At 44.1% G+C, this 27,503-nt stretch overlaps 1 protein-coding gene across 1 annotated transcript in view; it reads right to left on the reverse strand.

Moving 5' to 3' along the window:
* COG5 (component of oligomeric golgi complex 5) overlaps positions 1–27,503 on the reverse strand; it is a 1,241,975-nt gene that overhangs the window by 413,097 nt on the left and 801,375 nt on the right. Inside the window, exons 8-10 of the mRNA XM_086929720.1 lie at positions 23,758–23,917; positions 16,517–16,629; positions 16,353–16,430 (exon numbers count right to left, since the gene is read on the reverse strand). Coding sequence (XP_086785846.1) covers positions 16,353–16,430; positions 16,517–16,629; positions 23,758–23,917 — 351 coding nt within the window. The remainder of the gene's footprint in view (positions 1–16,352; positions 16,431–16,516; positions 16,630–23,757; positions 23,918–27,503) is intronic.

The raw sequence follows: 27,503 nt of genomic DNA on the forward strand, positions 1-27,503 counted from the left end.
GCCCCTTTACTCGCTGGGCGAGGTCCAGGCTTCCAAGGTCTTCAATGAACACTCTCGAGTTGGAATTGGCATGGTTTTCCAGGTGGAAGATCAGGTCTCCGAGTAGGTTGTAATTGCTAGCTGTAGCAAATAAACTATGCACTCCAGTTGCCATTTACTGTTGAGGTTTAGTCTTCTTCACATATATGAGGGTCCCTCACCTGCTTAGTCTCTCAAATGCTGTCCGCATCGATTGTTGCTCAGTTCTCATTGACCACGTGTACAATGCATGTGTGTTGCACAACGTCAATGCCTTGAGCTGGTCACTATGAGCAGTGTGGTAAACTTTAAAACACATAAATCACAATATATCTCCTTTCTTTACAAAAAGAATAAAATTAAGAAAATAAAAGTAAAATACAATAGAACAATACAAGATAGAGAATAATGAAACACACTACTGATATATGGGTACCGATCAGGTTATCCCAACAATGCAGAGCTGTTAATTATGCGGAAATACAATATCAAAGTCACAGAAAATGATATGTAAATTAACTACTATTTTATTATGTAGTCCGCAAACTTGACTGGTATACAACGCAATCGATGTAGTCTACCAAGATCTTACCACGTTTGATTTAGTCAGACCCTTCATTCAATTTCCTTTGACCTCAGGAATTCCTTATACTACCCCGATCTATACTTACTCCTTCTTTCCTATTACTAGTTACCACATCTTCCATTAACATGAACTCATCATATTGCACCTCAGCATAATCACCTTTCAAAAAACTTTCTAGGCTTTTTTTTTTTTTTTACAATATAATGCTATCCTTCTTATATTCAATTTGTGTCCATTTTTTAACACATCCCATCCTAGTTGCCAGATTGTAGTAAATAAAATATGCACTTCAGTTGCCATTTATTGTTGAGGTTTATTCTCCCACCTCATACATGGGGTTCCTCGCCTGCTTAGTCTCTCAACTGCTGTCCGCATTGATCGTTGCTAATATCTTATCGACTGCACAAGGTTTAAATTCCCTGTGTGTCACACAACGTCAATGCCTCGAGTTGGTCACGATGAGCAGCGTTGAAAATGTTATAACACATGAGCCAGAACACTAGCATAGGGGGCAAGTGGTGTAAAGTCTGTGATGGTGTTGGTGAGTGGTCCTCAGTGGTCTGTAGATGAGAGTGCCGCATATGGTGAAGTTGGCTGTGAGGTGGAGCATAAATGGCAGGTGTTTGAGTGCTGCATAAATACTTTACATATGGCCCCTAAATTAGGCCTGACTGCTTTTTGTCAAGCTACTAGAGGGTTAAGCACATGCTTATTTAGTGACTTTTGTGGTTCACCCTGACATGGACAGTGTTTAATATTTGAGTTGTATTACATTCTTTATCAGTAATGAATTCCCTAAAGCAATCTATTCATTTATTAATTTGCATTTCATCTTTGCCTCAGAGCTATACTCAGGATTATGGGGCTGGCTGCAGACAGGTGACCCTTAGAGTGCTACGAAGTCTGCACAAACTTAATGTTGAATCGTTAAGTTAGACTCCGTTTTTGGACCTCAACCAAAGAACTCACGGCAACCAACCAGAAAACCGAGTCTTCAGGTCTAGTCCTCATAATGAGAGATGGGGCAACCATGTATTGCATTAAACAAAGAGGCGACACACTCAACTCTTATAGGTGGCTCATAAAAAAGGGAAAAGGCACAATACTGTCACTCAGATAAACCTTTTTTGATACAGCTCTTCTGCCGTTAATGGTGTGTGCTGACTGCAGCAGGGCTGGCTTTTTGTGCCTAAACCATATAGTAAGCAATGCATCGCCCTAGGAGGTTTTCATAAATCAGTGGTAGCTCTAGCTACTAAAGAGGTCGGTCTACGCTTGCCACTTGCCCTGTGCACCCGCATTCCCTCCCGCACACACTCACAGACAAACACATCATGTGTGGGTCAATATTTCGACGCTGACACACTCCGGAGATACATTTCCAGGCAGCAGTTTCCATCCAATGACATTTCGCCAATATTCCCCGACTTCGATCCGGAGGCCTACATGGAATAAGCTGGTGTTTCTTCTCCCCACGCCTGCCAGAGGACGGCTGTGCGTGTCACAGAAATGAAACCCACAACCGTCTCCGAGGGAGTGTGTCAGCAGAAGGGCTGCGATGTTCAGGGAATTAAACAATAAAGGACATCTTTGCAGAAAAAATCCCGGTGCAATAGTGTCATAAACAACGGCTTCAGTTGCCGTTTTCAACAGCCTTTCAGAAATATCGATAGCTACAGAAAGACAACACACGCCACGCTCTCACTGTCCCCAGCAATGTTGCTGTTAAACATCCTTCGAGCTTGTGGCAAGGAGGGCGGCGACAACAGCTGTTGCAACCAGTGGCGGAAGGGAACCACACAACTGTGTCGCATCCATTTATTTCATTTACAATTTGTTTGCTCTAATTTGGAGCCCGCTTAACCCGGCATAGTAGTTAACTGCCTGGTTACCCTATCTATGAAGATGGGCATACCTATCATGAACAACAGCACAGAAGAACGTATACAGTCAATCCAGTTCACACAACAAGAAAGGCACGCTACACTTGCCGGCATATAAGTTGTTTAGAGTAGCAAGCTAAGAAAAGCAAGTCAGGTTCGAAGACGTTAAGCTGATGAGAAGAGCAGCAGCCCCTAAACGGACAGCAATTAGAGGGACAAACTGTCCGCTTTGTTGAGTTCGAACAATTTAAAATTACCAGATGATTTCATGTCATTGGAGACGCCATTTTGCAGTCTCTGTCCCTCACTTACAATACACAGATGCAGGGCTTTAAGTGGGCCGGGTCCTGCCGGTGCTCAGCACCGATAGTTATAAAAAGCAGGTGCTGGGACGGGTCTCTATTGGGCTTTCCATTTTTGCCCTCAACCTCAGAGTGGAAAAACAATCTTAATTCTGCAGCAGTACCAACCTTCAATGCCTTTGATGTAACTTCAAAGAAACACTGTATAATTTCACAGTGTCATTTCAGAACTGAAGCATCTTCAATATTATATACAACAAAGCCATAGTGGTTGTTTTTTTTCTTATGCAACTAACAACATTGACAAAGTCAATAGTCCCGGCTTGTTGTAGGTGTATACTTATTGCACTACATATCTGGTTAAGTTGTATGACGTTACAACGCATGCTTTTACCCCGCATGCCACTACAACGCAATTTTTTACCCGAACTTACTGTCGAGGTTGCGCTGGATGTTGAAATAGTATAATTTACTATTCCAACTCCAGTCTGTGCAACAATAGGGAAGGTGTTAGAGTTAAATCCAACACCTTATACCCCCTACACAAAGCCATTTTCGTTGTAATGGCATGCGGTGTAAAAGCCTGTACTGTAACACATGCGGTGTAACGGTTGTTTCCCATCTGGATACAATGACAGAAACAGCAAAATACGGGTTGGGTGGGACACTATGCTAGGCACAGACTTTTAGCTTAGGTGTTTTAAGCCACGCCCTTGATTACATTGGCCACGCCCCTTTGAGCGCCCCACCCCCCTCCAGTTTTTTCATCCTGCTTAAATCCCAGCACTCATGGTTTATTTCCATTGCACCAAATGCACTACATTTCCAAATAGCAATGGTTTGTAGTTTGAAAGACTCAGCTGAAGAAAGCTACCCTTGGAAACACAGAACCACATGGTAACTAGTTCCTGCAAGAAATGTGTGGTGCCCAAAAGATTGGCGGGAAGGTTCACAAGGTCTTCATCAGCAATAAAGAGGGTGCAGTGGCACTCACTCGCCCTACTGCCGCCCTGCTCAGCCTCCTGCCACGACTCCGTCGCCCAGCCTACACCAGAAGTGATTTACTTACTCACAGACTTAAGGCACAGTGAGCCCTTCAATGTCAGACAGCTGAGCCGGGAGCCTGGGGTAGTTCCCAATAAAGTGGGACTTCTCATCTACGCTACCATACGGCTACCCAGAGTACAGCAACATAGTCTGCCTGTAAATTCAAAAGCTTCTGGAAAGGCAACATTTATGCACTGGGAAGGACTTTAAAATAATGTGGGCAGTGGATTAATCTGTTCTCTCTCTCGATAAACCTCATCATTACAGTTTACTCATATAAAGTAGCTCTCAGAGATTTTCTATAGGTGTTAATGAGGATTCCTGGTCATGCAGCTGGCAAGCACCACCTCACACACTTGTCATCTCCAAGGTTCCTATGGCCTTACCCCCCGCCAGGCAGCACCAGCAGGCCCCTCCGTCTGCACTCTCCCCCTTTCACAGGAGGCTTTCATTACAGGCAAGCAAACAAGCGAGGCAGCTTTCACCGGAATAGCAGTAGGGAATGTAGGGCATGTGAAAAGGAAGAGCGAATGAATTCATTATGTGTAAAATTGCTACAAAAATTAGCCAATGTTTATAAATAATTAAAAGGAAAGAAGAAAAGGCAAAAACGGAGAGAAACGTCTCCTTACTAGCGAAATCCATTTGTGAATAGCCCAAAGAACTTAACTGTAGTGAGTCTTTCACAAGCCTTCGAAATCTTTCGCAAACATTTCTGTTGATGCAAGTCTTTCCAAAGGACATCAAAGCATGTTATATTTACTTCCCCATGGCTACTAGTTGTGTTCTCCCTTACACACAGTTGTATGCACTAGTGGCAATAGCTGTGTAATCTACAAATACGTCACAACTGGCGCCCCTGCCTACCTGACTGACAAGCTCACACCCTCCAGTGACTATGAGCATACCTGCAGTCAGGTCACCATCAGACTTGGGACGAAGACGTGGGCGCCAATGCCTACCTGACTGACAAGCTCACTCTATCCAGTGACTCTGAGCATACCCGCAGTCAGGACACCATCAGACTTGGGATGAAGACGTGGGCGCCAATGCCTACCTGACTGACAAGCTCACCACTCCAGTGACTCTGAGCATACCCGCAGTCAGGACACCATCAGACTCGGGACGAAGACGTGGGCGCCAATGTCTACCTGCCTGAAAAGCTCACCATCTCCAGCGACTCTGAGCGCACCCGCAGGTAGGACTCTATCAGACTTAAGACGAAGAGGTCGGCGCCAATGTCTACCAGACTGACAAGCTTAACTTGTTGTGTAGTAGATGTCTATAACTACAAACCTGTGCACCCCTCATGCCTCTGGGCTCAAGTGCCAAAGCACCTACTGCACTAACAACAAGGCCCCTGATGAGAAGGCAATTGCTTAAACACTTAGGTGCAGAAGAACCAAAGAACTCCTGGACCTAGCAGGGTGGATAGATCCTTTCGTTTCCGAAAGGTGAGGGGATAAGTACTCCCTACTAAACATACAAAAACAGTGTAGTATCCTCCTCCTAAGGTTGGCAGTGTTGATAGGAAAGGAAAATAAGCTATTGAGTCCACCCTGATCTTTTTGAGTCAGGGTGAACCCGATGATGAAGCATGCCACTACTAGAGTGGGTGAGGGTTTCATACAAAAAAGTTTTTTTCTTTTTCCCCACCACTGAGTGTGGTGAAGCAGAGGTATAGCGAATTTTCCTTTTCTATCAACACTGCCGCCCTTAGGAGGAGGGTACTCCAATGATTGTTGTATCATAAGGCAATTGTTGCCTTTGAATAATTTCAGTTTAACAATGTCATCTGCAACCACAGCCAACAAGCTCCTGTTGATTATGCCAGAAAAATACAATTGTAAATTTAGAGAATGATGTAAAAAAATGGCAAAATCAAGTTGTGGACGACATCTTACATCCACATTGATAGTATCTCCGCAGTAAGAGCACTTCATGACCTTGGCCTCAGTACTGTGTCCTTGTGCTACTGCCCATTGTAGCTGAATCTGTATACTGACACTTAATTGGGTCGATATCTATAAAGCAGACAGTTTCTGCTTGTATTCTGGCCCCTTGAGCCAGAATGCCTTCTGCATAGCACAAAGGGTTTTCAAGTTGCACCTAGGCACCATCGGGAGGGACTGTCATTTTTTAATATCTTACTGTTGTTTTCATTTCGGGCTCAGTCTCGCTGCTTGATTTTGTGCTCTATCAATATTTTTGGTAAGCAAGTCTAGGGAGGTGTAGCCTTGCCAGGACACGGAAAGCTGAGTTTGAACTGATGGTAGTAAGCAGCACCAGATCGTTCGGAGGATGAATAGCTGGAAACTCCATTTATTGGAAAGAAGGTTGCCAGTCCAAGAGAAAGGTATTCTTTGGTCTCGATCGCCACACAATTGAAGCACCTCAGTGTTAGATATTTTCAGGCTTCATTCTGTAGTGTATCTGCTATACTGCAGGTTGTTTCTCTTCAAAATCAATGTTGGATCTGAGTGTTGTTACAATACATTTGAGACTTAAGTTGCTACAAAGCAATCACTTATGCTAAACGGCACATATAGAAGTTGAAAAGAACTGACTGCATAGAGATTGCGAGTGGTGCACAGAATGATCTCCTTTTCATGAGAAAATAAGAAGGTGCAATTCTGATTAGTAACAGATTCTGGAAAAATCAGTGGATCCATTTTGAGCAGTATCATATATTCCCAGACACTTCTTGTTCCTCGGAATAGGGTCTGCATTGTCAGAGGCGGCAGAGAGGTCTTGAGGTCTCCAAGTATCTTGATGGCCTACGTCCGAGAAGACTCCGACTACCATGGAGAGTGCATTCTCTGTTCCTATTTCGCCCTGAAGCTCATCTGGTGGTTCTGTGGTGAGGTGTGTGAGCCACAAATTCCAGGACTGTCTAGGATTCCACTGGGGTATGGCAAAGCATAAGAAAACAAGTTACTTACCTGTAACTACAGTTATCCAGTATTGGTATCTTTCATAGATTCACATGCCTGAATCATTCCCCGTCGTCGAGGCGGGAGTCCCACGGTAAATTATATATATATAGCAGTGCCTAAAAACCATTAGTAGTAGGCTAGAAAAGGATATAGGCCCAACTAGGCCCAAAACTTAGCAGCCTATCTACCTCATTATGTAAAAAGAACTGAAAATGTAGCCTCAGCCAATCAGCTAACCTCACCCTCTAGAACCTTCCCAGCCCAGGCAGTTCTCCTCAGATTTTCCCAGCACAAGTGAGAAGTAGTATCCTATATAAGAACTGCCCAGTCGGGGAGGAGGGTGGGTGCATGTGAATCTATGAAAGATACCAATACTGGATAACTGTAGTTACAGGTAAGTAACTTGTTTTCTTATCCAGTATTGGGGTATCTTTCATAGATTCACATGCCTGAATCAGAATAGCAAGCAGTAACAACCATAACTGTCGGTAGAGGAAGGTGGGAGACAATCCAAACCATATATCCCCACACAACCTGGAAGGTACTAGAGCAATAACATATCTCAATACATATGCAAACTCATGACAATACCTTCATACAATATGTATCTATATATAGAACGTTAAAACAGTATATTATTAAACATTTAGCAATAGAGAAAAATAAAACCATAACAGTCTGACCTCAGTGAAGAAGATGCTGCAACACTGCTTCTCCCACTGACGTATCTCCATGTAGTACCGGCTGCAGGCAATAGTGCTTCGTAAAAGTATGCACACTTTTCCATGTAGCAGCACGGCAGATGTTTTCCAGGGACACCCCTGCAAATAGGGCTGTAGACGCTGACATCATCCTGGTGGAATGCGCCTTAACCGTTCTTGTCAGGGGCTTGTTCGCTTTCTCATGACAGAAGACGATGACAGAGGAAAGCCATCTGGCTATAGTTGCCTTCGTCACTGCCTGACCACGTGTAGCCTGTCCATAAGCCACAAACAGTTGGGTAGATTTTCGTAAATCTTTTGTCTTTTGCAAATAGAATTTGAGGCATCTTTGGACATCCAAGGAATGCAGCATCCTTTCAGCTGGAGTCTTGGGGTCTGGAAAGAAAGTTTTTAGTTTCACCGGTTGGTTGATGTGAAACTGAGTCGGAACTTTGGGAATAAATTTAGGATGAGTTCTAAGTGTCACATAATCTTTTGAAAAAAGTAGGAAAGGTTCTGATATAGTGAACGCCTGTATCTCACTTACTCTCCGGGTTGAAGTGAGAGCTAACAGAATAGCCACTTTCCAAGTCAAGAATTTAAGTTCCGATTTATGAATTGGTTCAAAAGGTCTTTTCAGCAATTGAGATAACACAATATTGAGATCCCACTCAGGAGGAGGAGGCCGCACTGGAGGGAAAACTCGAAACAATCCTTTAAGGAACTGTTTAATCAAGGAAGAAGAGCACAAGGATGGTTTGTTGTAACTCTTCCTGAATCTGGATATGGCAGCAAGGTGAACTTTGATAGAAGAAAAAGCGAGACCTGATCTGGCTAGAGACAGCAGATAAGGCAGAATTTTCTCTGGAGGAGCCTGTAGTGGATGGACGTCATGCTCTCCGCACCATAAACAGAATCTCTTCCATTTGAAGCGATAGGTTCTGATGGTAGACTGTGCACGAGCCTGAGATAGAACAGCTCTACAGTCTGGAGAAATCTCCAGGTCCTTAAACTCTAAGAAATCAGGAGCCAGGCGTGCAAGTGTAGCGACTGAGGGTCTGGATGAAGTATTTGTCCTTCCTCTCTTGTTAGCATTGCAAACGTCGGTTTGAGGCGCAGTGGAGGTTGATGGGAGAGCATCAGAAGCTCCTGGAACCAATACTGCCTCGGCCAGCGAGGAGCAATTAGGATTAGAGAGCAACGCTCTCTCTTCATTTTCTGTAGAACTTTTGGGATGAGAGGAATCGGTGGGAAGGCATATGCAAAGATTCCGGTCCACCTCATCAACAGGGCATTTCCCCTCGATCCTTGCTGGTGGAACCTGCTGGCAAAGTAAATGCATTTGCTGTTCTGTTGCGTGGCAAACAGGTCCAACGTTGGTGTGCCCCAGAGCTGGAAAATTGTTTCCACTTGGCGTTGTTCGAGTTCCCACTCGTGACATCCTGTGAACGATCTGCTGAGATCGTCGGCCAGAGAATTCTGAATTCCCTGAACATGTTCCGCTCTGAGGGAAATCTTGTGGTGGAGTAACCATTCCCACATTTCCTGCGCTTGAAGAGACAGGGCCAGAGATTTTGTGCCCCCTTGCTTGTTTACGTAAAACATGCTGGTGGTGTTGTCCGTGCGCACCAGTACTGCAGAGCCTGCAATTCTTGGCAGGAAGGCTCGCAAGGACAGGAAAATTGCCCTCAACTCGAGGCAGTTGATGTGTTTGTGCTTGTACTGATGGGACCACCGTCCCTGCACTTGAAGGTCCTGGAGATGACCTCCCCAACCTTCCATGGAGGCATCTGTCGTTAGAGTAAATTCCGGTAGGGTCTGAAGAAAAGTGAGACCCGGAGACAAATTGTTCTTTGTCGCCCACCATAGAAGAGCTTGTTTCATCTTGGGCGTGACCTTGATACGGTCCTCGAAAGATCCATCTACCTGCCGCCACTGTCGATGCAATTCCTCCTGGAGAGGCCTCATTCTGAGTCGAGCCAGTGGAACTAGATGGAGTGCGGAGGAACACATCCCTAGCAGGGAAACAAACTGTCGGACCGAAAGAGACTTTTTTGACCGTATTTGACTTGCCAGCTTTGTGATTTTGTCTCGACGAATTTGGGTTAAGAAGGCCTTGCACTGAGAAGTGTCTAGTATTGCTCCCAGGAACGTCAGAATTTGTTTGGGTTGAAGTTGAGATTTTTTGACGTTGAGGGTTAAACCCAGATTCGAGAACATTGACAGAGCACTCTTGACCGATTGTCTTGTTGAAGTCCTTGTCGGGCTCTTTATTAACCAATCGTCGAGGTACGGGAACACTTGGATTCCCTGTGACCTCAACGCAGCTGCAACTGGGACTAGAGTCTTGGTAAAAATTCTTGGTGCAGACTTCAGGCCGAAAGGGAGCACCTTGAATTGAAAATGGACACCAGCCACTGTGAATCTCAGATACTTGCGGTGCTTTGGATGAATTGGAATGTGAAAGTAGGCGTCTTCCATATCCAGGGAAGCCATGAAATCTCCCTCCATGAGGCAATTGAGGACATCCGTGAGTGTCACCATGCGGAAACTCTGCTTTTTCAGATATTTGTTTAAGTTTCGTAGATCCAAAATTGGACGCCACTCTCCTGAAACCTTTTCCACAAGGAAGAAGCGAGAATAAAACCCCTGATTTTCCTGGGATGTTGGGACTTTCTCTATCGCATTTTTGTGCAGCATTTTCATGGCTTCCATGTATAACAAATGAAGACGAGGAGGGGAGGGACCCCTGGGCGGTAATGTTGGGGGTTTCTGCAAGAACTCCAGAGTGTGTCCGTGTTTGACTATGTCCAGAACCCACTGATCTGAAGTTATCTTCCGCCACTGTTGATAAAAGGCGGAGATCTTGGCGCCCACGGGGAGGGAAGGAAGGGAGGATGGTGTCCGGCAAAACTCACTGGCGTTTATTTGAATCACGTCCCTGGTAGTTAGAACGTCGTTTCCCTCCTTGACGAGAGAAACCCGCTGACGATGACTGCCGATAGGACTGCTGGTAGTACGGCTTATTTTGAGGTTGAGGCACTAGGGAGACTCCCTTACACACGAAGTGCGGTGAAAATCTGAGGAGAACTGCCTGGGCTGGGAAGGTTCTAGAGGGTGAGGTTAGCTGATTGGCTGAGGCTACATTTTCAGTTCTTTTTACATAATGAGGTAGATAGGCTGCTAAGTTTTGGGCCTAGTTGGGCCTATATCCTTTTCTAGCCTACTACTAATGGTTTTTAGGCACTGCTATATATATATAATTTACCGTGGGACTCCCGCCTCGACGACGGGGAATGATTCAGGCATGTGAATCTATGAAAGATACCCCAATACTGGATAAGTAGGGTGATATGCGGCACTTGTTTGGTGTAAGAGGTGGGTTTCTTTAGGAGAGAGGGGTAACAATTGTCTGTTAGATGGGCTTGTGGACTAATACAAGGACAAGAAAAGCTTTCAGAAGCTCTACAATGACTTGTGCTAGAGTCAGAAGGAATTTTTTGATGTATGTTACTGGGTATGATGGAAGCTGTTGTCTTGTTTGAATCTGTGACCTCATTCACCCCAGTCAGAGTTGGTCATGGATCATGTTAAACAGGAGTGCGCATATAGACTGGTACTGAAGGGGGTTCGAACTTGGTTGATATGATCTCCAAGAGATTTTTATTATTTTGTTTTTAAACAGCATCAGTGGGTCTCATCAGCGTATGTGTTTGCAATGGAGTGGTTTTTTTTGCTATTAGATATGGAATTTCATAGAAAATGTTGACATTTTAGGCACATTTTTTGCTTCATTGATATGATGATACAGCTGCCTTCTTCAGTCACATTACTACATTACTGTATTGCCCCCTCATGTGGATTTTAATGTGGGGTCTGCCCTCTGGTTCTGAATCATAAACATTCCAGGTTCCAACCGTTGTTACGGTGAAGCACACATGGACCAATGAAAAAAAAAATGGAGAAAAGTGAACGATGAACGAAGAAAGAAGGAATGGAGGAGGCATAGATCAGGATTCTTGAGTAGGTAAAAGATGGACTGAGACAGAAGAGTGAGAAGGAAAAGGAAGACAGAGTGGAGGATGAGAAAGACAAAGAAGAGAACGCAGGTAAAGCTAAGTAATGGCATCAGCTTTGTGACACAGAGTACAGTCCACGCTGATGTCTGCAAGGTCTCGGTGAGATGTATGCAAGCCGAGCAGGGGCATGAAGCTTAGGGTGGGAGTCTCTAAAGATACTTGTTTGGGTGCCAACAGGACCATCCTTGGGTGAGCTTAGTATGGTCCATGTGGGAGTACTATTGGCTCATGGCAGTAAGACACATGGGTCTCTGCAGGATATGTTTTTGTTGTCTGCGGGAACTCAGTTGGGACCTTGCAGTTGCTCATCAGAGCCCACAAAGGAGATTAGTGTGATCCCTGCAGGATCTCTGGAGGGCTCCTGGAGGATGCTAGTAGTCTCCCTGAAGCAGCTCCGTTAGGTCCGGGCAGGCACTATGATCGGTCCCTATCGGAGTTCCCTTCAGTGAGATGCTTGAAGGAGATTAGTAGGATCCATGCAGGAGTTCAGTTTGGTCTTATCTGGAGCTCAGTTGGGGCCCTGTTGGTGCTAATGTGGATCGCTGCAGGTGCCCTCTTTTAGGGCCCGGGGCATGTTTACTTGGGGCAGAAGAAGAATAGTGGGATTCCAGAAGTATCTCAATTTGGACCCTGCAGGAGCTGCTTTTGATGCCTGCAGGAGCTCAATTTTGTCCTTGTATTTGCTTAGATGGGTTCCTGCAGGAACGGAGTTAGGTCTGTGCTTGAGCTGCATTGAGTGCTTGCAGGAGCTCAATCGGTTCCTTGTGTGAGCTCCCTCCCTGAAAACCTTTAGTTGAGTGATCTCACTCAAGAGGGTGGCAGCAGGAGCTCCATCGGAGTTCTACCCATGTGAAGCAAGTGGCAACAGGAGTTCAGCCCAGCCATGTTCCAGTAGAATCTCAGGCACTTACATTAGCTCAGTGGGGTGTACGAAGGGCAACGTTGGGCACTTGCATGGGTTCAGCTGAATGCACGGGGGATTCAGTGAGGTACAACCAGAAGGACTAATACTAGGGTTGTAATTAAAAATAGGTGGTGTTTCACTGCACTTAGCTTGGAATATGTTAAGATGCCAATCACACTGTTTGAACCCTGTGCCCCAAGACAAAAGTGTAAAGAATATTTGCTGAAACAATGGCTGATGGAGCATTTATTTCAGTACTGGGCCCCTTTCGCATCCCTGGGCGTCAGCGGCACGCTGAAGAACCTGATCCACTGGCCTGCGCTTGGTGCGACTGCTGCATGCATGGTTACCTACACGCCTGTGTGGGGCTGCATTTATTACAGTCCGTCCTCTGGGAGGAGGAAATTAATCAAATGGATTCAGGCAAGGCGAGAAAACAATGCAAATGAATGGACCAGAATAGATATCAAATATGGGTCACTGTATAAAAATCAGGGGGGCTGCGTGGTTATTTTTATGAGCGGGATAAAAGGAAAAAAAGAATATACTTCACACATGTAAGAATAACAATATCATGAAATATAGAGAAAACACATAGAATGTATGCTCCCTGGAGAAAGAACCGCGAACACTGCTAATTGCTTCACCTGCTTACAGTGACAATTTTGAATTTGGTGGCATGAGGAGATAAACGCAATTGTCACAAAGGTCTATTTATAGCAGAGATTTTTCTAGCCCTATTCTTTGTACGTTCCCAGCGTGCAGTTGTATTTCCCAACGCTGCCTCTTCAGGGCCTGAGAAGACCCCGGATTCCTCAAGTAGCATTCCTTGCCTCAAGAGAACGCAGGACCCTGGCCTGGCTGTCTTCATACATGCCTGGTCCACGTGGGGTGGTCCTCGGGGTCGGACGACCTCCCCAGCCTGCTTCCGGCGGCGGGCGCCTCTCTCACTCACTTATTTATTTTTATTTTTATTTAATGCATTTTTATGAAGCGCGCCTTTACCCGAAGGTGTCAGAGCACTGCACAATAGAACCAGTTACGTTACATGAGAGAACTGTTGCAGGAATAGAACAAACAAAAATAGCATGAACAGACTGTACAAGCAAAAGTAAGAATAAATATGACAAATTTTACAATGACTTAAGAACTTCCTGGCGAACAATAGCAGGTCATAGAATCAAAACAACGCAGGCAAAAGGAACACAATTTCAAACACAGCAAGCCCAGGATGTATAAGCAAAAATATAAACATATGTGACAAATTTACAATGACTAAAGAACTTCCTGGCAGGGTCTGAGAAGGAGGGAATTAGTTCTGAAAGTGTATTTGGAATAAGAGATTTGAGGTCCGCTTTGAAGATCTGGATGGAGGTGATGGCACGGAGCCAAGAAGGAAGCGAGTTCCAGGTTCTCACCGCATTCCCTGAGAACAATTGTGCCAACAGTTTTTCTCTTTTGAAGGAGGGGGGTTCAAGAAGGAACTTTTCCGCATTCCGAGAAGGTCTTGAGCCTCCAGACAGTTTGAGATTATTCGCCAGATAGTGAGGGGAGGAAGAGTGCAAAGCTTTGTGGGTGATGCACGCTGTTTTGTAGATAGCTCTAGCCTCGATAGGAAGCCATTGGAGAGAAGACAGGATAGGAGTGATGTGGTCACTTCGTTTGGACCCTGAAATGAAGCGAGCTTCTGAATGGAGGACGGATTTGAGGGAGGAGAGGTGAGATTTGGGAAGGCCAGTCAGAAGAGAATTACAATAGTCAAGTCTAGAGAGAACTAGCGATTGGACCAAGGTTTTTAGGTCATTCTCCGGGAAGAACCGACGAATCCCCCCATAAAAGTCGCAGTTGATAATGTGCGCTCTTGGCCATGGAGTTGATGTATGAGATTAGGTTGAGTCTTTTGTCAAGTATGACACCTAACGATTTAGCACAGTCCACAATGATGGGTTTACTGTTGAGTAGATTTGATTGATCCATCCAGGCTTGAACAGGAGGCGGAGAGAGAGAGCTAGATATGAGGAGGAATTCCGTTTTGGAGGGATTGAGAATGAGTTGGTGAACTAGCATCCAGTTGTGAATAGTGTTGTGAGTAGAGCTGAGTAGGGAGAGATCATGAGGTGAAGACACCTTGAGGTAGGTTTGGGTGTCATCCCCATAGAGATGATAGAGGATTCCAGATTTGCTTAGAAGGTTCCCTAATGGTTCCAGATAGAGATTGAACAGAGTGGGAGCAAGGATAGAACCTTGATGGATGCCTTGACCAACCACCAGTGGAGACGAGAGACTATTTGCAATCTTGATCATTTGGGATCTGTCTGTGAGGAATGAGGCAAACCATTTGAGTACTGTGCCTTCCACACCCATTCTCTGTTGAAGAATGTTAAGGAGGGTGTTGTGATTAACAGTGTCAAAAGCCGCAGAGAGGTCAAGAAGAATCAGAAGGCACTATTCCCTTGAATCGAGAATATGCATCGCATCATCGATCACTTGCAGCAGGGTTGTTTCAGTGCTGCAGTTTCGAATAAAGCCCGACTGGAACATGTCGAGGAGATTATTGTCCATAATGTGTTGGGACAGTTATTTTGCAACACATTTTTCTGTGATCTTTGAAAGAAAAGGGAGATTGGTGATGGGGAGGAAGTTATTGAGGTCATTTGCATCTGCAGAGGGCGTTCTTCAGAGGTGCTCGCTGGACGCGCCCACTGCAGCGGCGCGGGCTAGTAGGTGGCAACACGCAGGGCTGTCTGTCTCGTACTCCATATTGGAACAGGCCATGTACTGTCTGTACCCTCCAGGGAGCCACGTGCAACTGTTTCATGGCGTTGCTCTGTAAAGCGGGGCACACACTGCATGGTCTACTTTGCACCCTCATTTCTCCGTGCATACATCCCGCGAGTGGCAGGCAATCAGCAACCTGAAATCGCAAATGTTTGTAAAGGCACCCCAAATGCACCTTATTGTGGCGAATGTTCCAGACGCTCTACCGTTCACCCCACGAAAGCTGTAATTACATACACAACACACTGCAAGAATGCTATGCAGGCAAACGGTGCAAACAACTGGGAATCTTCTCATACCAATCCACCAAAAAGAATGTGGCTATTATCACTCTAACCAGAACTTGGAATTTTCAGCGATTTTTCACTTTTAATTCGTAACCATAACTACTTTCATAATGCTATTAAGTGAATTTCATTGCTTTAAACATACATGATTAAAGTGTTATTCCTAATGCTAACATTACCCTTCATGTTCTCAGTGAATATATAGAATTCATGGAAGATGTCTCACCCGTTTCCCGTGGTAACGAGAGGCAAAACAAACAATCCCTCACAAGTTTGCCTGCATTGCCGTGGCACTGCACATATACTGCATTGGGGTACAGGGGAGCAGAAGCGGCTGACCGACAGCAGGCCTGACACTGAAATGAAACCAGAGTTGCGGGATCTGGGAGGGCCCTGCACCAGAAACGCAAGTCTGTGGAGGGTAAGAGACAGAGGAGGAAGGGGAAAGGAAGTTGCTGGAGACTGCAGCAAGAAGGATGAAGTTATAAAGGTGTCAAACATCAGGGAGATCTTTGATACTTTGAACCGTATATTAATGTAGTAACTAACTAAATTTATGTGTTTCAATCCACATTTTTATTCCACAAGATCACCTCACTTGCTACAATTTACACATCAGCGCTGCCTTGACAGAGAATAAAAAACTACTGGGAACCTGCATTCTCTTGACCCTTAGAATAAAGAGGATCAAACGATCTCACCAGATCGCAAAGGTTAGAATAGATAAGCTTACTGGATGATCACAACTTTAACAAATCTCAAACAAAGCGAACTTATATTGGCGTTGATTCTTCAAAACTAACGGACAAGTATGTAGAATAGTGGTTTTACCTTCGCTATTTCATCAATGAAGCACACGTGTGTGACAGGATCCCTCTTCTTAATTAGCACCTTCTGGAGATGTTGCACCTGAAACATGACAAGTAGACAGTGGGTATACTTGAGTACTTGAAGGCGAGTAACCACATTACCCTTGAAGCCAGGATAAGCTGTACCTGCACACAAGCCGCACAGATCTGGTCCATGAGTTTTTCCATGTTGGTCCACAGGGCAGCACGGAATGCTGCGCTGTTTCCTGGAGTGGGCATTGCTGCTCGGCCAGGACCTCCTGCACAGTTGGAAGACACAAGAAGGGTTTGAAATCAGCAAGTTTGGAACTGCTATGAAAAGATGCACATACCATGTTCTATGACCCTTATTTTTAGGGAAGTAAAATAATTGAATGTTAGATTAGCACTTTTTCAATATTTATAATTTTTAACGAGGCTGGCTCAAGTGTTTCAGGAGTTGCACCGAAGCCGCCTTTTCGCTGAAAGCAACAAATGAAGAAACACATAGCAGAAATGACTGGTTCATACAAATAACCCACATAGGGGCTTAACCATGCTAAAAAATGGGCACAGCTTGATCCATAACCAGAAGGCGCAGGGTACCAGGCCGTGGACTCACAGATCACAGCCCACCCTTCCGGGAGTGTGACCTTGTTAGCAACCAAGCCACCCTACCTGTTGGTTTTGACTCTCTGAAGCCTTTTAGGTGTCACCATTGTAGGTCTGGGGACCACTTGGAACTATGCAGCACTTCCCAGTTCTCCCCCTCGGATATAGTAAGCTCGCTCTTTTCACTGTGGTTGTCCAAAACATGCTTTATTTTGGCATTTCTGCGTGCTTACTGTGTCTCAAAGTGGTCTGACGCGGCCAAAAGGAATTTTAGCGCCCCATGAAATTGTGTAAACAAACAAGGAGCAACTTCTATTGTTGGCTAAAATATTCTTCCCCGTTTGCTTGTCTCAGTCTTGAGAACAGGTTTGGCTTAAAAAGGAACAATCTGCATTCCTTAATTCTAGATGCAGATGGTTCTTAAGTAAAAACAATGCAAATTATCTCTAATTTTAGTTCTCTGAAGGTGGCACACTTTGTTAATTCGCATGCGTGGCCACGAGCTCATGTGATTTTATTTGTCAAGTTTTTAAGTGATTTTGTCTGAACGGAGATGATTACTTAAAAGGAACATTTTGTTTAGAAGCAGTTATAAAAGTACACCCAGAAACACCAAACATCGCATTTAAATAAATGAACATCCTAAAAAACCCTTATTACACATTCTCAACGAGATCAGCAATTTCAGGAAGAAAAAAACAATAACAAACACACAACAAAAAACGGAATTCCTTATATACTCCCATTGAGGCATTAACAATCATCGATTTCCCAACCAAGAGTATCCGAATAAAATAAAATTCGGCTTTTCTGACAACAACACACTAGCTTTTGGCATGCAACCACTTTATACTGCTACCGCCTTCCTCCATCATCCACTGCAGCTGCTGTGTCAACATACATTATGTGCCGGTTATGGTCCAATGAAAAGAAATCAAAAACAGATTGGTGCTTGCTAGTATCCAAGAACCTACTATGACCTGGAACTCTGGTGTGGCTATATTACACAGCTTTAGCAGAAGTACAAGCATCATAGACAGGTCTGAAGGGAGCAGACCCAGAGAATGGTAATAGATGAACTCCTGGGAAGATGATCTTTGACCCGATGCTGACACACTCAGGACCTAAAGGCAGGATTTGGTGTCTAAGTCGACAAAAGATTCCTTAGGGACAGTAGTCAACCAGTCAAAACAGTTTCAGTTATTTGTGAAATGAAGAAAAGATATATATCACCACTGTACATCTATAGTTATGACCGTATTTACATAGGAAATTGATCTTTTTTGTTTTCTAATAGCTTTGGCGTCGTTTGACCAAACTTCACAGAACTATCAACAAAAAAATGTCATACTATTCAGCACTTTAGACACTCTACAGCCAAAACGGCTTAACAAAATTGCACCAAATTTGGCAGCAAGCTAGATTGTTACCTAGAAACTGAGCTTTTCGTCATTTGGTGCAAATGTGTTCAGCCGCTTGTGAGAAACAAAAGTTTCCACATTTATAGCTATCTGTCAATACGGTACTACCAAGGGAGTACCAATGTACTTATTGGCAGATGAAACACACTGATTTGTCTGGATCTGCAGGACTGAGACCTGTCCCCGGGACTAAGGGCTGTGATTGGCTAGATGCAACAGGAAGAGAAATGCTGCGACTTCCATTTTAGGACACAGGGCTCAGTCCCCATGTCCTGGAAATAAATAAGGGAGGAGGGGTAACCTGACGCCCTGGGGGCCTGAAGGTCAAAGTGGTTATTTTTTCGCAGTGCTGCAGACTTGCTGTACTCGTGGCAGAAATTCAAGGGAGTACTGCAAAATTACGGTGGGACAAAAAAACATTGTTTGGGTGTCCATCGGTTGTTGCACAACTGTGGGGGGTTGTCCAGCAGTGGGGTTCGGCCACCCGCAGGGGATTCTGTGCATGGTGTGGGATTGGCCAACCCCGGTATGGGTTACGCCTATTGGGTAGGGTAGTAAAAATGTACTTTACATTACAAAAATTCTGTAGAAATTCAGCAAAGATGAGACCTCACATATTACATCACTCATGACCTTTTCTATTAACCATTGATAACATCATTGATGACATCTGAAATGAGATAATTGATGACAACACTGTGCATGGTGGGGGTGCGAGTGATAGCTCCTTGAGTTAACTATAACTGGTGAATAATTTCAGGGGTTTTTAGAGTTTAAAATGTAACGTTTTAACTGACATTTTACCCAACGCTAACCAGTGTGTGTGTGTGTGTGTGTGTGTGTGTGTGTGTGTGTGTGTGTGTGTGTGTGTGTGTGTGTGGATATATATATATATAATCTTCAGCAACAAAGAACGGCTGCACTCGGTGAACTAGAATGGTAGAGATTCATTCAAGCACAAACTGTGGTTTGTGCTCGAATAAATCTCTACAATTCAAGTTCACAGAGTGCAGCAGTTCTTCATAGCTGGAAAAATATTGGGGACACTCAGTTTGTTTCCTACATCTGCACCAGCTGTTATACACCCACATACATACAGTCGCCACTGAGTAGTTATGTATCAGCTGCACTTTTATTGTAAGGGCTTTTTTTATTTTAATCATGGACAGATTTGCACCAAATGTCACCATAACCCAGAGATGCCAATATGGAACAAATTCACACCTTTTACTCATTATATTCTTTATATTTTTACATGCGTATCTTAATAATAATAATCCACATCGTTAAAGCGCAAACAATCACCCATAAGGGTCTCCAGGTGCTGAGGGCCGTTGGGAAGATTAAGCAAGCTATTGCCCAGAGTCACATGGTGCTAGGCTAATCTGCCACTTGCGCCGGGGATCGAACCGTGATCCCCAGATTCCCGCGTCAGTCGCCCAGGTCGCGGCACCACACCTCTCCTCCTAAGGTAGCCAGTTTAAAAAAAACAGCTTTTTTCCCAGTCCAGCTAGCATTGGGGCTGTTTAAATCCGAATATTTAAGTTTACCTTTCAATAACAAATTCCTGATAAAACAATGGACAATAGTGAGAGCCAGTGGATTTATGCAATTCCCTGGCTGGCGCCCTTACCAAATAATTTTGGATTTACCATATTTGCCACAAAAGTTGCATAATTTGATGAATTTTATAGACGATTTTGTTTTTTAGCTCAAATGGATGAAACTAATGCTGAAAGAGAATGTGCTACATCATTTGAATAGCCTTGCCTAGTAGTTCTGACAATGGTAAAGGTCCAGAGAGTGGTTTTAACCTATCATTTTGATGATGTAACCCATATTTCACAGTGCCCTGTGAAATATTTCCCATATTTATATTGTTCCCTGTGAAGTAAGGGAATTTATACTAGTACACTTTGTGCAATAAAAGCATCGAACCATGTATTATAAATCTGTCTACCTATCTATCTATCAAGCTTTCTTCCTCTGTTCAGAGGCACATAAAACGCAAGCCACTCCCAGCAAGTGCTGCTTCAATAGTTTATTCTGTGCTCCATAGAATAAACTACTGAAGCAGCAACTGCTTGGAGTGGCTCATGTTTTCTGTCCCTCGGAAAAGAGGAAGAAAGATTAGTTCATTGGTATGCAGATTATTCGGACGTCCGCAAACGAGCCCCGGCCCTTTTGCTTGGAGTCCTGAGTCTCAACTGTCTACACAAAGGTATCTATCTATCCATCTATCTATCTATCTATCTATCTATCTATCTATCTATCTATAAAATGGGTATCCAAATAACACAGTCTAATATTGCCAGAGAGATTATGGTGCATCATAAACCACAAGGCGGAAACCAAGTGGTTTGTAAACGTCACCAGATCCCAAAGATGGCAATACAGGGGAAAAAAGTCACACTTTAACCATTTTCTATTTTTTATACATCACAGTTATTTTTCGGTAGTTAGCTTGAAAAAGCGATTTACTTCAAAGCGCGTCTAACAATGGGCACTGATTGGTATTAGAATGTTTAGGCGTTGTTTACTTTTCAGTAATTAATTGTGGATAAAACAACAGACAATTATGAGGGCCAGGGGATTTATGTTATTTTCATGGCTGCACTAGGTGAAGCGTAATTATGATCTTACCACATTTCCCACATACTGTGCATAATTTGCCTATTCTGCAAACCATGATGCTCCTAGCTCAGATGGATGAAAATTATACTTCCAGAGAGCATGCTGCAGAAATTACCCTTTTTGTTGTGTAATTTAGACAATATTGCCAATATAATGTGGTCCTCCCTGCTGCATAATCCTGGTAGCCCCAACGGTGGTAAACCTCAGCAGATTGGTTTGGGAGCTGTTATTATGAAGATGAAACCGATTTCTCATGGAATTGTGAAATATACAGAACACACATACACTCTATCTATCTATCTAACTATCTATCTATCTATCTATCTATCTATCTATCTATCGTTCTATCTATCTATCTCTCTATCTATAATTTAGAGAGAAATATACATACACACAAGTTGATCTAATCATTTAATTGCCCCCGTTCACACACATTAGTGCAAACTCCACAATTCAACAGCACAAACTTCCACCAACCCAGCACATATACCCCGCTGGATACACATCTCATCACATTAAAAATAATGAATTTTGGGAATTATTCAATGTTTTGGAACAACAAGAAAAAAGACGTGGCCTATTACCGAGAAAGTATTAACAAAATACTCATTAAATTAGAACGTGTACACACATTAAAGCACTGGTCGTGTAACTTTACTTCTGAAACACGGGCAGTTTGCACTCTACATATCACATGCAGACAAATGTGGAAGGAATGAATCAACTTCATACCTACACTACTGTGGTGGCCTTCCCATACCTCCAACGGCTCCTCCTGCCATGGTGACCTAGCAATGCTGTCACTAGCCCTGCTACAAGTAAGGAGAATACATCCTATGGTTGGATAGTAAATGAGGAGTTTGGGTGCTAGGCCTTGGTGTCAATGAACCTGCTGCATTCTTGAGAGCTCCTTCTCCGGAGAGCTTCTCTTTGCTTCATCCCACACTAAGGACCCCCCCGGCTGCAGCCAAAGCCTTCCGCCTACTGGGAGAGTATTGAGTGAGAGGCCCAGTCCAGCATGGAACTTGCAGATTTAGACCGTCCTTTCAGGGCCCGAGATACTTATCTAGAAGTTATTGTGCGCCAGGTGGATGGCATAGCCCCCTGACCCTTCAATTAGCCCCCACTGCAGAGACCATTGAGGCTCATGTTCTCTGCCACCCCGGTTCATGAACTGGGTCACCAAGACTGTGAACAAATGTGTCTTATGGTCAGGTGAAGTCCTTCTTCCTCTGCCACAACACCCTAGCAGTGAGAGAGTGAGCTGCATAGGAGCCCAGAAGGACATAATGAATGGCAACTGAAAAAGGAATGGGCTCAGCGGTGAGAAGTTGCTTCCTATGCTGTGTGAGCTGCTGCAATGGGGTCAGGGCTAAGTAGTGATGACAAGAAGCAGGAACTCGGAGCAAGCACCACCCACGCAACCTTTTCCATAGTAATCGACCCTGCTGCATAATGGAGAATTTAAGAGCTGGAATTGAATTGAGTGCGATTTCTGACCCTTATGTGCCAAGAGGATTGGGACTGATGCCTAAAACCTGTAGGATAAACTTTATTGAGCTGGGCAGTTTTTAAACGCCAGGGCACTTTTTAATAGTGATGATTATGGTTAAGATCTTTGTTCCTGGTTTTATTTGTTTGGCTAAAAGTTTATATTCAGGGCTTGTGCATTATAGTAGAGATATTAAAGGGCACAGACGCGGATTTAAAACTACACTATTGAACCCGCAGGAGATGGAGCCTGCCGAAATATTCGTGTGGCCCTTATAGTTTGTATGTACTGATGTCGGCTTCTCACCGATATATTTTTTTACAATACAGTGGATTTTATGAAAGCTTGTTTATGAATGTTGTACTTGTATTTGAAATATTTATTATTGTACATTTTCATCGATGCGCAACAAAGTTTCTCGATTGACTGAATGAGCCCTTGAAAATGAAAAGTTGTTTTGGCTCATGAAGTTGGCATGAGAAAGATGAAGCTTGGCTCCTGGGGGACTCCAGCACCCAGCGCTCTGGCAGCAGCAGTGACTGCAGCAGGAGTGAGCAGCCAACCGCACACATCTCAAACAGGGTGTAACCGAGTGATGGGCGATGACAACGAACAGTGACAAGGAGTTACTGTGCAATGATCTCCCATGCACCATGCAGAAGAGCACTTGGGGCAGCCATTTTAGTGAGTTTGCCTTCAGCCGGGAGGGATGTCATTTATACTCACTGTAGACAAAACACAGCACATGTAATACAAAAAGAAGTGTTTTAATACAAAGGTTTAGTTTGCTCGCTGAGAATTCCCACAAGAAATGTCCGAATGAGTCTCTCGAATCTTGAGAGCATATGGTGAATGTCTCTTTAAAAGCACTAGAAGGCTGAGTGAAAGGCAGCGACGTGACAACATGTACTGAGCTCTACCATTCACTTACGAAGGAACACATTATGAGTAACTGTTTGCGCTGACACGATTGCCTAATAATTGATAATGATGTTAAAACCTGTAATGTATGTGTTTGAAGTGAGTTCCCTGAATCACTGAATGTCTGTCTCCGTGTCAAATTATTCCCGAAGTGAGTAAGCACACAGAGCTACAGACAAGAAGGCGACAAGATACTGTTTCTAGGACTGGCGGCACATACAATCAAATTAATTATTCTTTTACATGTTCTGAACAAAGTATAAATACTTCCGGCTTTACAGAGAAACAGAAGCCTTAGTGCAACAAGATGCAAGAAATCGAAGCTGTACCTCTTGTCTGTAAAGGTTGAGTCAGGATTTTGATGTCCAGGGCGCTGCTAATATTTTCTTCAAGAGTTGCACAGTACCCATCCACAACGTTATTTACGGTATCCTTCAAACTCCCCAGGTTATAAAACACCTGCAGTGCTGTGCCCACCTGGGTTGGATTCTGTCAAAGGAAAGGACATTCTGATTTAGATAGTGATATTTTAAAATATGGTAACATGGTTTTGGATGAGGCAGAATCACACAGTGAGCATTTCTACAACCAGAAGGTTCCTGCCCCTACTTTAGGAATAGGATAGGTGATAGATATCCTGATCTGTGGCTCTCCTGAGATCTAAAACCTGTACAAAGTTTTGGGGAAAACTGTAAATCCTCATAAGCAAAAGGAAAAGAGTGAATATCTCGTGGAATTTCAACTTTCACAACAAGATTAGTAAAACAATAATTACAAGCATTGTCAAAGGAACATTTTTTGAACAGATTTTAAAACATGTTTAAATGATGGCTGACACAGATGTGTGGACATTCACAGCACTCTGAACACATTTCTAATATTTAAGCAAGTGGAGTTCAAAGATGGATAATGCATCGGAGGTGGTTATGTCTGAAAGCATTTAGATTTATTTTAAGACATCTCCTTCAAAAATAGCCACTGTGGATGCAGTTCCATCTGTGACAGCCATTGCTGAATGACATGTTACCATAAAAAAAACAATGATTCGTATGCGCCTTCCCCCTGCATCTCCACACACATGGATGAACATCTTGAAATGGTCAAACAACATTTTTAGATACCCACCACCAATACAGCAGTGGGCACTAAATAGTGTGGGGGGTGGTGGAGGGGGTAGATAAGACATAGGGTGGGGCCTAGGGTGAGGATGCTGCGTGGGAGGGGTGAAATGGGGAACAAATGGGTGGTGGGAAGCAAGAATGAGAGGGAAGTGAGACAGACAACAAAGTCAACCAATCATAAGCAACGGGCAGACTCAAAGCCAAATCTATGTATATGTAATGTATTGGAAACACTAGGTCTTGCCAACTTACAGTTAAAGCTGTGTGTAGCAGAGACTTAAAAATGTCAACTTCAAAAGGAAGGACTGGTATGAGGGGGAAAAGGGCTGTGGTATTACGCTATCAGCAAAGCAAAACAGCACTTTCAGTTAGAGTAACGAGGTGCAGGGTTAAAGTGATTAGTGAAGGAAAGGAGTGCAGCTATCTTGCCACCTGCAAAGAGCAGCAGGGAGATAGAAAACAACAAATGTAACTTAGAGAGGGCTAAATATTCTGTACATTTTCAGATGGTACAGCTCATAAACTTCTGTAAATGCTGTTGTATGCACTTTATTTAAAAAAAAGTCGGGAATCAATGCATCCAATGCAGTCGTAGGCAAGCTGCGAGTCGTTCGGGAAAAGTGGGATATTCCGTAACTTAAAATATTCCCCAGGTGTCAGATTGGATCCAAAAATGTTCGAGCTGTACCCTGGTAGGTTGCATCATTCAACTCTGCACCAGCCGTGATGTGCGTGGAGCCTATATAGGTACAACCTCAGCACGCTAATGTCAGTTTCTTTTTGCGACTTTTCACACCAGAAGCCAGAAGCGCAGAGCCACAAAGAATGCGGATACACTGGTGTGTATATGCCTTAGGCCCTTAGAAGGGGGACCCTGTAAAAATTAGTTTGCAGAGAGGGGAGGATGGGAGGGTCGATAAGGAATTTGCAGCTCAATAGAGCCTCTATAAGGCGTTGCTGAAGGTAAGTAACTTGTTCATGTAATAGAGACTTATAGCCGCAGATTCCTTACCTTAGAATAGATACTCAAGCAATACTGCCCAGGAGGTGGGCCTGCGACACAGATTAAATCAAAAAGTCCCCTAGAACCAAACGTGTAAAGTACCTGTCACAACGGATCTGACAATCAGGCAGTAGTGTTTGGTGAATGAGTACAAAGATGCCCATGTTGTTGCCTGACCAATGTCCAGGACCAGAATTACCCGAGCTAACACAGTGGTCGCAGCCTTCGCTGCAGTAGAATGTGCACACCAGCTTCAGGGGGTTGCTTTTTGGCCAATGCATATCAGATATTTATGCAAAGTACTATCCAACATGAGATAGTCCTCTTCTGCATAGCCATTTCTTAGCACCAACATACCCCACAAAGAGTTCATCATCAAACCGAAACGCTTAGTGCGATCAACATAGAACAACAACATTCTTTTTGGGTCCAGACAATGTGAGTCTCTCCTCTGCTTTAGAAGGTTGAGGAGGAACAAAAAGGTATGCAAGATGATGGTTTGATCTACATAAATAGGTGCCACAGCCTTTGTAAAAAAATGAGGCACAGGGCAGCAGAAACAGCTTGTCTGGGTAAAAGTTGGTGTAAGGAGACTGCACAGAAAGTGCCTACAGTTCACTGACCTCCTTGCAGATATTATGGCCACCTGAAAAGCAGTCTTGAAGGTAAGCAGGTGAAGTGGGCAGCGACTCCAATGGTGTGCATATGAGAAAAGTGAGGACAAAATTAAGACCCCATTAGGACATGCTAAAGAGCCTGGGAGGAACCATGTGTTGAAGGCCTTTGAGGAATCTAGTCACAACAGGTGACTTGAACAAGGAATGTTCATCAGGCAACCACAAGAATACCAAAATGTGAGATAAGTAACCTTTAACAGTGCCCAGAGCAGAGCCTTGCTGGGCCAGAGGAAGAACAAACATATGAACTTCTCCTTTTTCAGGAAGAATTTGAGAAGGCACATGAGTCCAAAAGCCTCTGCCCTTTTTGGGCTCCGGAAAATAGCAGGAGTAGCAACCACGACCTACTTCTGATGCCATTACCCTCCTGATGGCTCCTATGGTCAAAAGAGCCACACTTCCTGACAGAGCAACAGGGCCGGACTGGGTACCAAAACCGGCCCTGGCAAAGTGCTTGGCCGCCCCCCCCCCCCCCCCCACCCCCCGGGCGGGAGGGGGGCGAGCGCTTTGTCAGGGCCGCTTTTCAGCCGATTTTGTTACAGGGCCGATTTTGCAGCTATGCTGCAAAAACGGTTCTGCAACAAAAACGGCCCCCAGGGCCCAAAACCGGCCCACACCCTTGCGGCCGACCGGGGGATTGCCCGGTGCCCACAACGGCCAGTCCGGGCCTGCAGAGCAAGTACCGATAGACCTCGGTCAGCCGGTCGTAAGTGGGTGGCATGGGTGGAGGGGCTAGCTCTCTCCAGATCTGCACTGGATGTCGCAGAAAGAAAAGAAAGGACATCACCACATTGGGGTGGTGCCTATATAGGCACTGAGCACTTCACATCCAGCGCGGATGATGTCGAGCCAAACAATCCCACCTACCGACATGCAGGGGTACTGCTAAAAATGTCAGGTTCCAGTTTGACGCCTGGGGAACATTCTAAGGTTTACAGCAATATACGAATGGCAGAGGTGGTTTTAATGGTAGCACATAATTCCTAGTGTTGCTTATTGGCTATTCTATAGTATTGGTGCCCCTAAAGGTTAGACATAGACACCTCACTACCTCAGGTGTCTCCTAACTGCGGGTTTCACAAACCCAGTATACAAACAATATATAGATATAACCCCAGCACTCTAACTAGTTCATTGATTTATTCATAAAGAATTTTAAGTCTTTAAATATCCAATGTATACATACACCAATAAATAATCTTTGGCACTGTTTAATATTGTGAGATATATAAGATCAGCATTATTCCTCAAACATTTTGTTCAAAGCACATAAG

This window comes from Lissotriton vulgaris, chromosome 1_1, assembly GCF_964263255.1.
Source record: "Lissotriton vulgaris chromosome 1_1, aLisVul1.2, whole genome shotgun sequence".
In the NCBI taxonomy this organism is placed as follows: domain Eukaryota; kingdom Metazoa; phylum Chordata; class Amphibia; order Caudata; family Salamandridae; genus Lissotriton; species Lissotriton vulgaris.